General features: G+C 44.7%; 1 protein-coding gene across 1 annotated transcript in view; it reads right to left on the bottom strand.

Annotated features, from left to right (window-relative positions):
* Nucleotides 1–7,030: 7,030 nt before the first annotated feature.
* LOC308195541 (uncharacterized protein) overlaps nt 7,031–14,832 on the bottom strand; it is a 176,412-nt gene continuing 168,610 nt past the window's right edge. Inside the window, exon 4 of the mRNA XM_080593155.1 lies at nt 7,031–7,335. Coding sequence (XP_080449281.1) covers nt 7,258–7,335 — 78 coding nt within the window. The 3' untranslated portion in view covers nt 7,031–7,257. The remainder of the gene's footprint in view (nt 7,336–14,832) is intronic.

Here is a 14,832-nt window from a genome sequence, read left to right as displayed (position 1 = left end):
CCACAGGCTAATTGGTGACCTCAGATGACCCCAAAACCCAAAAAACTTGGCAGCGTTGACCTCGGATGACCCCACAGGCTAATTGGTGACCTCAGATGACCCCAGAAACCCCCAAAATCGAGGAGTGTTGACCTCAGATGACCCCACAGGCTAATTGGTGACCTCAGATGACCCCAGAACCCAAAAAACTTGGCAGCGGAGACCTCGGATGACCCCACAGGCTAATTGGTGACCTCAGATGACCCCAGAAACCCCCAAAATCGAGGAGTGTTGACCTCAGATGACCCCACAGGCTAATTGGTGACCTCAGATGACCCCAGAAACCCCCAAAATCGAGGAGTGTTGACCTCAGATGACCCCACAGGCTAATTGGTGACCTCAGATGACCCCAGAACCCAAAAAACTTGGCAGCGGTGACCTGGGATGACCCCAGAGGCTAATTGGTGACCTCAGATGACCCCAGAAACCCCCAAAACCGTAGAGTGTTGACCTGGGATGACCCCACAATGCTAATTGGTGACCTCACATGACCCCAGAACCCAAAAAAACTTAGCAGTGGTGACCTCAGATGACCCCCACAGGCTAATTGGTGACCTCAGATGACCCCAGAAACCCCCAAAATTGAGGAGTGGTGACCTTGGATGACCCCAGAGGCTAATTGGTGACCTCAGATGACCCCAGAACCCAAAAAACTTGGCAGCGGTGACCTCAGATGACCCCCAGAGGCTAATTGGTGACCTCAGATGACCCCAGAACCCAAAAAACTTGGCAGCGGTGACCTGGGATGACCCCCAGAGGCTAATTGGTGACCTCAGATGACCCCAGAACCCAAAAAATTGAGGAGCGGTGACCTCACATGACCCCAGAGGCTTATTGGTGACCTCAGATGAACCCAGAACCCAAAAAACTTGGCAGCGGTGACCTGGGATGACCCCAGAGGCTAATTGGTGACCTCAGATGACCCCAGAACGCAAAAAACTTGGCAGCGGTGACCTCAGATGACCCCAGAACCCAAAAAACTTTGTATAGGTGACCTCAGATGACCCCACAGGCTAATGGGTGACCTCAGATGACCCCAGAACCCAAAAAATTGAGGAGCGGTGACCTCAGATGACCCCACAGGCTAATTGGTGACCTCAGATGACCCCAGAACCCAAAAAACTTGGCAGCAGTGACCTCGAATGACCCCACAGGCTAATTGGTGACCTCAGATGACCCCAGAAACCCCCAAAATTGTAGCGTGTTGACCTCAGATGACCCCACAGGCTAATTGGTGACTCGGATGACCCCAGAACCCAAAAAACTTAGCAGCGGTGACCTGGGATGACCCCCAGAGGCTAATTGGTGACCTCAGATAACCCCAGAACCCAAAAAACTTTGTATAGGTGACCTCAGATGACCCCCACAGGCTAATTGGTGACCTCAGATGACCCCAGAACCCAAAAAATTGATGAGCGGTGACCTCAGATGACCCCACAGGCTAATTGGTGACCTCAGATGACCCCAAAACCCAAAAAACTTGGCAGCGGTGACCTCGGATGACCCCACAGGCTTATTGGTGACCTCAGATGACCCCACAGGCTAATTGGTGACCTCAGATGACCCCAGAACCCAAAAAACTTGGCAGCGGTGACCTCAGATGACCCCCAGTGGCTAATTGGTGACCTCAGATGACCCCAGAACCCAAAAAATTGATGAGCGGTGACCTCAGATGACCCCACAGGCTAATTGGTGACCTCAGATGACCCCAAAACCCAAAAAACTTGGCAGCGTTGACCTCGGATGACCCCACAGGCTAATTGGTGACCTCAGATGACCCCAGAAACCCCCAAAATCGAGGAGTGTTGACCTCAGATGACCCCACAGGCTAATTGGTGACCTCAGATGACCCCAGAACCCAAAAAACTCGGCAGCGTTGACCTCGGATGACCCCACAGGCTAATTGGTGACCTCAGATGACCCCAGAAACCCCCAAAATCGAGGAGTGTTGACCTCAGATGACCCCACAGGCTAATTGGTGACCTCAGATGACCCCAGAAACCCCCAAAATCGAGGAGTGTTGACCTCAGATGACCCCACAGGCTAATTGGTGACCTCAGATGACCCCAGAACCCAAAAAACTTGGCAGCGGTGACCTGGGATGACCCCAGAGGCTAATTGGTGACCTCAGATGACCCCAGAAACCCCCAAAACCGTAGAGTGTTGACCTGGGATGACCCCACAGGCTAATTGGTGACCTCACATGACCCCAGAACCCAAAAAACTTAGCAGTGGTGACCTGAGATGACCCCACAGGCTAATTGGTGACCTCGGATGACCCCAGAAACCCCCAAAATTGAGGAGTGGTGACCTTGGATGACCCCAGAGGCTAATTGGTGACCTCAGATGACCCCAGAACCCAAAAAACTTGGCAGCGGTGACCTGAGATGACCCCCACAGGCTAATTGGTGACCTCAGATGACCCCAGAACCCAAAAAACTTGGCAGCGGTGACCTGGGATGACCCCCAGAGGCTAATTGGTGACCTCAGATGACCCCAGAACCCAAAAAATTGAGGAGCGGTGACCTCACATGACCCCAGAGGCTTATTGGTGACCTCAGATGAACCCAGAACCCAAAAAACTTGGCAGCGGTGACCTGGGATGACCCCAGAGGCTAATTGGTGACCTCAGATGACCCCAGAACCCAAAAAACTTGGCAGCGGTGACCTCAGATGACCCCCACAGGCTAATTGGTGACCTCAGATGACCCCAGAACCCAAAAAACTTGGCAGCGGTGACCTGGGATGACCCCCAGAGGCTTATTGGTGACCTCAGATGACCCCAGAACCCAAAAAACTTTGTATAGGTGACCTCAGATGACCCCCCCACAGGCTAATTGGTGACCTCAGATGACCCCAGAACCCAAAAAATTGAGGAGCGGTGACCTCAGATGACCCCACAGGCTAATTGGTGACCTCAGATGACCCCAAAACCCAAAAAACTTGGCAGCGTTGACCTCGGATGACCCCACAGGCTAATTGGTGACCTCAGATGACCCCAGAAACCCCCAAAATCGAGGAGTGTTGACCTCAGATGACCCCACAGGCTAATTGGTGACCTCAGATGACCCCAGAACCCAAAAAACTCGGCAGCGTTGACCTCGGATGACCCCACAGGCTAATTGGTGACCTCAGATGACCCCAGAAACCCCCAAAATCGAGGAGTGTTGACCTCAGATGACCCCACAGGCTAATTGGTGACCTCAGATGACCCCAGAAACCCCCAAAATCGAGGAGTGTTGACCTCAGATGACCCCACAGGCTAATGGGTGACCTCAGATGACCCCAGAACCCAAAAAACTTGGCAGCGGTGACCTCAGATGACCCCACAGGCTAATTGGTGACCTCAGATGACCCCAGAAACCCCCAAAACCGTAGAGTGTTGACCTGGGATGACCCCACAATGCTAATTGGTGACCTCACATGACCCCAGAACCCAAAAAACTTAGCAGTGGTGACCTGAGATGACCCCACAGGCTAATTGGTGACCTCAGATGACCCCAGAAACCCCCAAAATTGAGGAGTGGTGACCTTGGATGACCCCAGAGGCTAATTGGTGACCTCAGATGACCCCAGAACCCAAAAAACTTGGCAGCGGTGACCTGAGATGACCCCCACAGGCTAATTGGTGACCTCAGATGACCCCAGAACCCAAAAAACTTGGCAGCGGTGACCTGGGATGACCCCCAGAGGCTAATTGGTGACCTCAGATGACCCCAGAACCCAAAAAATTGAGGAGCGGTGACCTCACATGACCCCAGAGGCTTATTGGTGACCTCAGATGAACCCAGAACCCAAAAAACTTGGCAGCGGTGACCTGGGATGACCCCAGAGGCTAATTGGTGACCTCAGATGACCCCAGAACGCAAAAAACTTGGCAGCGGTGACCTCAGATGACCCCCAGAACCCAAAAAACTTTGTATAGGTGACCTCAGATGACCCCACAGGCTAATGGGTGACCTCAGATGACCCCAGAACCCAAAAAATTGAGGAGCGGTGACCTCAGATGACCCCACAGGCTAATTGGTGACCTCAGATGACCCCAGAACCCAAAAAACTTGGCAGCAGTGACCTCGGATGACCCCACAGGCTAATTGGTGACCTCAGATGACCCCAGAAACCCCCAAAATCGAGGAGTGTTGACCTGGGATGACCCCGGAGGCTAATTGGTGACCTCAGATGACCCCAGAACCCAAAAAATTGAGGAGCGGTGACCTGGGATGACCCCAGAGGCTAATTGGTGACCTCAGATGACCCCAGAAACCCCCAAAATTGAGGAGTGGTGACCTGGGATGACCCCACAGGCCAATTGGTGACCTCAGATGACCCCAGAAACCCCCAAAATTGAGGAGTGGTGACCTGGGATGACCCCACAGGCCAATTGGTGACCTCAGATGACCCATATCGAAACTTTCATATGCCCCCCTAGTGTTTGGGTTACTTGGATTTCTCCACTATCTCCTCTGTGGTGTTTATAGTCTGATTGCTCCACCTGCTGTGGTCACCTGGGGCCTCCTCAGCAGTGCAGAGGCCTCCAACGTTTTCCTGCAATGCCCACGGAGTCATTTCAGATCTTCTGTGCTCTGGTTTCATTTTAAAGGTGTTGGGCTGGGATGAAACCACTTTAAGATTGTGTTTTCCAGCTTCAGCTTTCGCACTCTAGCTGAATGAAGCTTTCAGGCAAGATCTTTTGAGTGTAGCATGTAATGAGAAAGAAGGGAGACTTGCATCAATCTATCTTCCCTGCTAATTCCCTCCAAAGAAAGTACAGATAAACTAAGAGTTAAGGTCAAAAATGGAAAACAGGCACCGGCCCTTTTTTATTTCATGAAGGAACAACAAGAGGCTGCTTGTTTTACTAAGAAAATTATTATGAGGTACATATAAAACAACTTCCATCTGCACAACCTGCTTACATTGTACAGAGTCTATGAAGCTCTTGCAGAGTATCAGCCCCTGAACGATGCTGATTTCATCCAGTCCTTCAGCAACAGGCTGCAGGTCTCTCACCGCCGCACCCGTCTTCTCCTTGCGTGTTGACTGAGTCCATTCAGCTTCCCTTCTGTCAGCATTCACCTCTTGGGCTTGGTTAATAAAAACTGTTAATGTTCGCTCATCTCAAGCCAAGCAGGAAACTATCTGCTCTGTAATTATCTTGGTGACACCGCATTAAAATACAAGACAAATAAGGTTTCAGGCTAAGCCCTGCTTGGATGAAAAGTGCATCATACCCAGCTGGGTTATATTACTCCTGTATGCAATACTGCACACGTTTGTCATCTAATCAGCTCAGATTAGCAAATTGACCAGCACACCGGGCAAAGGCACCTTACTCACTAACAGTTGCCTTAAGGAGGAAGCCAGAAGGGAATACATTTCCTGATATTAATGCATATTGCTGGAGGAGCAGCAACATCTGCTTGGAGGCTCTGTGCCTTTCACAAGCAGCTGGGCCCCCTGAGGGAGACCCCTGTGAGTTCTTTTAAGTGGGATTCAGCATTGCTTCAAGTATTTTGAGATATACTGCACCAACTCTCATTAAAAAAAAAAAAAAAAAAAAGAAAAGAAAAGAAAACTGGATGGAAAAAAAAATAAAAAAAATGTAAATTATTCCAAGAGGGGAGGAGAGGGACTGGCTACAAGGAAGAACAATGAGACAATGCACAGTCCAAATGTTCATTTCCAAACACCCAGGCATTTAACAGCACTAGCTGAAGCCAAAAGAGCTCTGTTTCCAGCTTCTCCCTCCTTGTTTTTCTGCGAGCCATGTCCTGATTAAGAATTATTCATAGCACAGGGAACAAAAAACGCAGAAGCCCAAGACGACCCAGTTTCTATTCAGGTACCAAAATACAGATTCTTCCATTCTGTGTGAATGTGTTGAGAAAAGACAGAACAAGCCCATCAGCATCCAGCAAACCCTCAGGGGTCCTGGGTGTGTGTGTGGAGGTGTCCTGTGGGGCAGGGGGGCTGGGGTAGCAGCGGGCACCCACCGGGCAAGAAGTCCAGAGCTGGGACAGCGACCAGGGCTGGCCAGGGCCCTGAGGCCCCCAGACCCAGCTGCGGTGGGGAGCAGGGCTGAGGTCCAGCCGGGAGCCGAGGCAGGGACAGGGACGTGCAGCCAGCCGAGTACAGGCACAGCACGGCTCAGGTGGAAGGGTAAATGCTGGGGTACAAATGCAGGGCCCAGCCAGGGGCAGAGGGTGCCCGGGTGCCACCCCCAGCCAAGGCTGCTCGGGGCAATCGGAGCCTCTTGGGGCATCTAGGGCCCTGATGCATGCCAAAAATACTGCCTTACGCATAAATGTGCATAAGTGATACAGAGCGTGGTCTTTCCTCTATCAAAATTAGCATAAACTGGGCACAACCTTAATAAAGACAATAAACAGTGTTGCAGCATTTTCAGGGTGCATATTAGAGGATGAGTAGATCCCTAAATGGTAGCATGCTTGCAATGCCCTGCCATGAAAGGTACCACAGGTCACATCCTGCTCCCTTCAAACCAACAGCAGAACACATACCGACAGCACTGCAGCTGGTATGTGGCCATTTCAGAAAACACCATCAGCTTCAAGTTTTGGGTTCAGTCTCTATTCCGTGTTTAATAGGCCTGCTCATCTTGTTGGAAAAAAAAATAATCTGCTGTGACTCCAACAAAACCAGTGGTCAGAGCAGAGCATCAGATGGTGGTAATGAGCTTTATGAGTTTGCCATACACTTATTCAGAAAGCAATGTCCAGGAAAGCGATACCTGGTCCTCAGCTAAACTGTGGGCAAGCGAGGTATTACCAATGGTGTCAGTTTGGTTGAACAAAGAAATGTTGTTTGGGCCTTTATTTAATAGTTTAGTTACATAGCAGACTGCTTTTCAATACCATTTTAAATAGACATTACCACTAGAGTTAATAAATTTGATGGCATTTTTATCCTCCAGCAATAGTATTATTTATCCTTAAAATAGAAATGTTCTGTTTTTCTCTGACATCAATAAAACGTCCAGGAGAACCATGTACTTGTGAACGGATGGAGCTGCAGGTGAACATCTACCTGGTAGCAGGGAACGAGAAACCATGCTGAGCTCCCAGTTGACAGTGCCTGTCAGTCTGCAAAAATGCTGTAAAATCCATAGAATCTGAGAAGTCTCATCTTACTGAAATTTAATGGTTTGGTAATCCTAGTTGCTCCTCAGAGACTCTGGGCTTAGGTTGTATAAATATCTCAGCTTGTAAGATCTGGGGCTAAAATGAGTTCCTTGGAAAAAAGTCCCATGGAAGTTGCAAGGGTGAAGGAAGAAGCCTGGAAATAAAGAACGGCGGAAAAGACACCAATAAGCAAATTCAGTGGGTCTTTGTAGTATTGCTCTAAGTTTCCTACAAGTAACTTAGCCATGTGAATGGAAGAACATTTCTTGAAGAAGTGGAGCATAACTTTCTTATTTAAAAGTATTGATGAACTGAAGTGGGAATATTCAAACCAGATTTTTCTCCTAGTGAGCAATTACCAGCTGCCTCCTCAGAAAGAAGCGAAGGAGAGCTGATGCTTTTCCTGCATCCCTAGCTGGTTCCTTTCCCTACGGGGCTACGGCCTCGGTGTGGTCACAGAGCACACCAAAGGCTGCCCTGGACTCTGCCACCTGGTAATAGTTCCCAGAGAATGAGAATCGGTGATGACAACACCCATCTCCTTTCCTGCCTTGATAAGACTTCAGAAGTTTCTTATGCACATGAAATGTCTTTCAGATCTACCAGCACTATTTTAATAAGTGGAAAATTCAGGCACGCCACGGCATCTCCAACTAGAAAAACAGCTAGTTATCCTTCCATGCTACCTCTGCATCAATAAAGCCACTACTCAAGCTTCAGTGTTTAGAGTAGTTTTTGCTACCCTTTGAATACTTTGTTGGGAGCCAGGAGTTATTAAAGGATAAAATTGAATAAATGTGACATCAGCAGCTAAAGATTCAAACATCAGAGAGTGAATTTTACAAACTACTGACTGATGTTAAAAATAGTGACGCGGTTGGTTTCATAGCAGAAAACCTTTCTGACAAAAAATGTATCAATATATAGGATTAATTCCCAGAGGAAATGTTGGCAGCCCATTGACTGAACAGTCAAACATAGACTTATGGAAACACAAGAAATTCAGTGCAAGATGGAGGAAATACTTAGTGAAAGTCATCTCAGAAGTGTGTGCCATTTCTAACTTCTGTTAATGCTGAGTGCCATGGGAGTATAACTTCTGAGCAAGTTGTAATTAGAAAGCAAGGCAGGCCTCAGAAATTACTCTTATTTCAGCAGTTTCTAAGGGCACTTTTAATTGGCATTATTCAAATGCAAATGCCCCCAGATACAAGTAAGGACGTAGTCTTAAACTCTAAATTATTCCTAAATTATTCCAAGTTTCTCAGAGAGAGATTCTGTCAGTATGGGCTAGTTATCTCCTGCTGACCATTTAAAATAATAACAGCAACTTTGGTAAATTCTGAGCTAAGCCTTCTTGAAACTGATTTGCAGCGAAAAAGAGAGAGAGGAGGGAGTCAGTAAATCATCAGCAGAAAGACTGTCGGTAGGCAAAGCTTCAACACATTCAGAAGATTGTGAGCACGGAGATGTAAGTGTGTGTATCTATAAATACCTCCAAGAGAATCAACAACCACCCCTAGGGTTGGTGGTCTGGCTGGAGAAGGGGTTTGCAGCCATGAGCAGACAGCTGTTGTTGGATCCCTCTCACATTTGAAACTGCCCATCCTTGTGACTGAATATAATTCATCAAAGATGTCTAGCACTATCACCACTTGCTATGTTTAATCAAAATAAAGCATTCTCCCATTAGTCACTCATATCAAAAGGATAATAATACTTAAAAACAATTCCTTATTTTCCAGAGAGCTCACTATTAGATAGTTCTTAATTGACTGTTTTGTTGGTTATTGCATCACAACATAGGATACAATGACTTTGAGCAATGACTTTCTCTTATCTTATATTTGTGAAGCAAAATTGTTTCCTGATGTGAATTAATAGCAGCAGCTTGTATGAAGCGCAAAACCAATGCATGCTAGTAAAGTATTTATTTCATTAGGCTAAACAGACTCTGCCAGATGCATTCAATGACTAATACAACACGGTGAGGATTAAAAAAAAAAAAAAAAAAAAAAGTACAAGTAAAAGTAAAAGCCCTTGTCTCCTAAGCAGCTCAGTTTGGCAGTACTGAAGTTTCGCCCTGAGTAGTAATACATACTGCTGGAATGTATCATTTCACAGAGAGATGTTGTAGAGGAAGCAAAGAGGTGTGAGGCAGGCAGGACCTGTTATAATTCATACTTCATTGAAATTTAATTTGCAGATTGGCTGGTGTTTTCCAATTATCTGAAAATTGTCACATACTAAGTAGCAGCAGAACACACAGTACGGTACTAACAGCGTGCACCAACAAAGGACATATGCCTGTTTGTATTTCAGTACAAATCCAAACCTCTAACAGCTTGAAACAAAGCCCCCTTTGTGGTTTCATGGGCTGTAGATAAAGTTATTATGCTCTCAAAGCAAGTTTTGAAATTTCTGACAGAGAGGAATTGGCATTGTCAGACCCGCTTGAGAAATCAAGTAAAAGTGAAGGCCGTACTTCTCCTGCTTTAGGCATTTATCAGCACAACAGGGTCACAAGGTCTGAGATGCAGCTCTTTTCCCTTAATTTGTTTTTCCTTTCGCCTTGGGATAAGCTCCCTTTTGAACACTGTTTGTTCCAGACAGGATCTCTGAAGCAAACTGCAAACAGAGCAGCCACCTGCAACAACTTTGTGCTATCTTAATATAGTACCGACAGCACAGGAGTTACAGTACAGCTCATCTATCCTTCTGAAAGCTAAATAAACAGCTAGAACTTACAGGAAAAAAATGTTCAGCCTTTACATTAGGTTTTGGCAGCATTTTTATGTAATCTCTGAATTTCTAAATAATAATAATAACAAAATGTAATGTTTTAAATGCTCAGTTCATACAGACTTCCAACTCCCTGGCCCCGCTCCCCATCCTGTAGCTTACAAACCCTGCAGCTGGAAGTCACATCTATCCACAAGAACTGCATCTTCCACGACCTGGATGCCTCTGTCTTGTTTTTCATGGGAAAGCTTCTGCACTTGCGGAACACAGTCTGGGTCTCCCTCCAAGTCCCCCTTTCCCAAAGACACTGCTTTGTTCTACCCTGTTAGCCACCATAAATGTCTCTTACAGAAAAATGTGAATTTGATTACAATGCATCACACAGACTAGGAATATGAGTCAGCATAGTTCATCCCACTGCATCCAGCATCTCACGATGAAAATGACAAGGGGAATCACAACAGTGACCTTACTTTGGGCTCCAGAGTAAAATAAATAAATAAAATTCTATGTTTCAAGTAAATGAGGGCTGAACTTCAGGTTTAACTCATCAGTGAGGTAATTACTACAAGCAAATATTGTTTTCAGGTCCAGACCTAAGTATCTCCAAAATATATGAATTTGTTATTTTGGTTCAGATGTGCTTCTAATGATTACTTATGCATTGTAAATGTAAAGGATTGAAAAATAATGTAAGAAATAGGCACCTATGAGATAGGTGTTTATTCTCAGTATTCTCCCTGTAATGAGATGTGGTACTCTTACTTCAAGGTCAACTGTTTGGTTCAGTGGTGTCAAGTGCCTTAGGAATGCCACCAACTAGGCACATTTATCAATAAAAATCAGGCAGTTGTACTGAGCAGTTTTTACAGTAGCTCTTCCAGAAAGCAAAGTTAACAGGGAGGCAATGGCGCCTGTATTCACGTCCCCCACTCATTTAAAAGATAACTACATTTCTACTTCACCACATTTAAAATACAAATGAATTTCAGATATTAGATTGAAATCCATGCACAATTATGAAAAAAATATGAGCCAAATGTCATTATCACTATATTAGAAAACTGGAGTATCATTGCTTTGGTAACATAGCAGAAATGGACCTGTAATTGACACAGGACAGATAGCTGGAAAGGAAAATAATGAAGCTGCCCAGGGTGAATTTGAAGCAGCAAACTCTTTTAACTAAAGACAAAATAATTGGAAAGTTTTAGCTGAGAAATAATGGGAAAATGAACAGAAGCCTACCATAGAAATAGTTTGTGTAGGCTTAGATAAAAAATAGAGCAATTGAGACTTGAAGACAGCATTGGCAGTGATTAGAAAAGTACATACAGAAAATTAGAGAAAATGACAAAATGTTATGCATAGATGCCACCCTCTTTCAAGTCATCATTTTCTATAGAGTTGTTCAGAAACTCAAGTGTGAGTTGGGAAAAGGGGTGAAGAAATGAGACTGCACAGTTTCAGAGGCAATCTTCCTTTACTGAAGAGTAAATTGTCTCCAGATTGATGCTTTCCTGTGGTGCTGGAGTGCATAACCAGTTATCTGCACCGTCCTTTCTTCGTTTGTCAGACCTTGGATGGAAACACAGGCACAAATTGCAGTGTGTCCAAGCCCTGCACATGTGCATCACCACTGCTAAGCACGTGCATGACAAGTCTCCAAGCACTGGACTTGCACCCATACACAGCAATGCTACTTAGTAACAAATGTGCATCGAGCACATTTTGCAGCCCAAACCTGATGGGCTTGTTGCATAGGTGCAGTTCAATGGAGCAGCTGATCTTGGTACAGGGAATGGCATTTCTTTCCAATCCTCAGTTAAAACTACTGTCTCCGGGGAGCTGCCAAGCAATCTGAAGGATTAGTTACATCACTAAGTTAATCTTTTTTCTCTCTCTCTTTTTATTTATTTATTTTTTTTTCCGGACAAATTTCTGAGAAAGTAAGAGTACACCTCTGGGGCAATGTGTATGGCGTCCCTAAGCCTGTTACTGGGACCCGTAGGATTCATTTGCACTGTCACCGCTGTTATTTTGCTTATCACACCTCAATCTTTCAGCCAGTTAAATCCTTGAAAGAAACCAGGAAGAGAAATAGAATCACGTAAGCAAAATAATGTTCTGTGCTACACAGCAATTTTGCAAACTGTTTGCACAGATTTCAGTGCCAAAATTGCCTGAGCATTATAACTAAGGTGGCTTGGCAATGGTCCCACTTGTTAATAGGGTGGTTTCGTCATAGACCTCATGCTTAGCTCAGCACCCAGCCTGTGACTTGATTAGGACGCAGAGTTGATTTCATTCTCCCTGCAAGTATTCCTCATTCAAGAGTAAACCATCACCTGATGTGAGAGAAAACAGCCTCAGAGATTCCCTGATCTCTCTCGGCTTCCTAAGGGGTCATTCAGTTGGTGTGAGGCTGCTCCAGACACCCCTGCTTCTGGGTCCACTTCACCAGTGAGAACGAAGTGTCCTGGGGCTACAGCTCCATCCTGTACCCACCACATTACACTCTCAGGAGATCTTCAAGCTGCTATCACCTCCCCTGTGCTCCTTCCCAAAGGCAGTCTAAAAACTGGAACAGCATGTAGGGCAACATTTAAAGAATGCAGTACCTTTGGCACATTGTGCGTGATGAGCAACAATATGCCTAACTTCCTCATGAGAAACAGTTACAGTAGCAATATTTTTAATCAGCTAATCCTAACGGTCCCAGCTTTCTGCAGATTGTCCAGTCTTTGCCTAGATTTTCATTTGTTCCAAATCTGATTTTCTATGAATTGGTGCAGATGTGCTTGCAGAGGGATTTTTCATTAATCTATGCAGCTAACTCACAGCTAAAATGTTGCCAGGAGTGCTACAGCCTTTTTAATAGATGATCCTTTCCTAAAAGATGCATTTAAAACCATCAGCAATACCCACAATCAAATATATAGAGTACACATATAGAATAGAAATATCCTTTCCTACAACACTTAAAGAAGATCTCAGATGATTGTTTCTGAACTTGATAATATGCAGATGTGTCAGCAGCCTCCAGTATCTGTTCATTCAGTGTTAAAATTGATTGAAGATGGTTACTAATATCCACATCGTTTGCTCCTCCCTATTCTCTCCACTCTTTTCAATATCCATTAAAATACTTCATATAAGATTTTTCCTTCATTCTTTCTACCCCAAGGTTAAATCTTTTTATTTCCACCCAGGAGCTGAAAATGGAGTTTTGAAATAAGCAGTGCTCGTTGAAGGATTGGAGCAAGGTTGGATGAACAATTAAGATAATGGCTGGACTATCCAGCTGAATAATCATTTAGATAATGACTGCTGTCTTGGAACATTTTATGAGGTATGGAATAAAAGGAAAATCAAAAGGAATTCCCTTTGAATAGATGTTTGGCATAGCCGAGTGCTGCTGCAGCGTATCTGAATGATAAAGGATGTTCACTAAGACAAAAGCAGTATTCTTTGCTAGAGAAGAGGAGGATTTAATTTGTTGCTTTTCTTTCCCTCTCCAGATTTATATTACAAATGCAAAGTGTTGCTTTCTTGGATGCTCAGTTATTGTTCGAAAGGATATGCTCCATAAGAAAAATGAAGGACCAAATAGTGCTTTCACCTTTGTTGTGCCACAGCACAGAGGTAGAAACAAGCTGCAGAGAGGATGTACTTGCGAAGTCCTTACAGGAGGAAACAATCTTTGTGCTGATTCTCTCCAAGGCAACGGATAACAGCTTGAGGCAGAAAGAATACGGGCTATAAGCTGTGTTTGATTACCTGGTTAGCTGGGTGTGTAGACTTCCTGGGGCAGGTATAATACTATTGCATACCCTCATTTGAATGTGCTAATCCAATAGTCTTTCATTCTCTGAGAAGTGGGATTCCAGATCCATTAACTACAATTTTTTCTCGGGGAGCCCAATTTTAACCTTTATGTTTCACTCCCAGCTGCTGTCAGACACTGAGGTGTCATAGACATGAATGCACTGAAAGCCTTAAGTATTTATTACTGTGGCACCACCTTTTGCAGCCCATCAGTCTTCTCAAGTTCATAGATTATTATTTCTTTTTTTACTTGAAATAACTTTTGATCCATATTGTGTGTTGAATTAGTTGTAATTTGTTGGCTTTTTAAATAATAGCTTACTAATCAAATTCCTGGACTATGCTTGTTAATACAGTAGGTTCAAATTTCCCATGCTTTAAAAATCTGTTATTTTGGACTGGAGGGAAAATATCCATTCTTTTGCCTCAGTCTCCAGGAGAACCAGGCCTTCCCTTTTAGTTAACCTTAATGAGCCAGCAGTCTATCCCCAAAGCCCAAACGACATTTTTCTGAAATAGTTCAGGCAGAATGTATTGAACATGCATCCTTTGCAATACAGTTGCTAACAAAAGTAAATATTTCAAATGACCTTTGCCAGGTCCTGTGCTTACCAGGGGTATTAATTAAACTTCCATAAAAACCTCCACAAAGGGTTCCATGAGAACCAGGAATAACCTCCCTCTGACATACCTAGCCTATTTGGGTGTCATTTAACTGACAGTACAAGCTATTTGTGACCTGTCACCCTTTTCATTACTCAATCTAAAAACTGTGTTCTTGTCTTAAAACTCTAGACAGAATTGTAGACCTCTAGCTCAGCAGTAGCAATTTTCCATTTCACTCAGCATGATGCAAACCATCAGATGCTGTGAAGGTGCTTAGACATCCACTTTAGCTGGTTGACATTGTGTTTCATGTGGTCCTGGGGAAGATTAAAAGAAAAAACATTTATACCAAATGATCTATCAAGCTAAGATTGATTTTTCAGCAGTTTCCTAAATCCATTCTTTAGCATTTGTCTATAACCTCATGATTTTGGATGAGAAAGGTAACTCCTAAAATGTCTGGAAGTATGCCATC

This window comes from Anser brachyrhynchus (assembly GCF_964034855.1).
Source record: "Anser brachyrhynchus genome assembly, chromosome: 5".
NCBI classification, from domain to species: domain Eukaryota; kingdom Metazoa; phylum Chordata; class Aves; order Anseriformes; family Anatidae; genus Anser; species Anser brachyrhynchus.
This window is presented reverse-complemented; position numbering and strand designations above follow the sequence as displayed.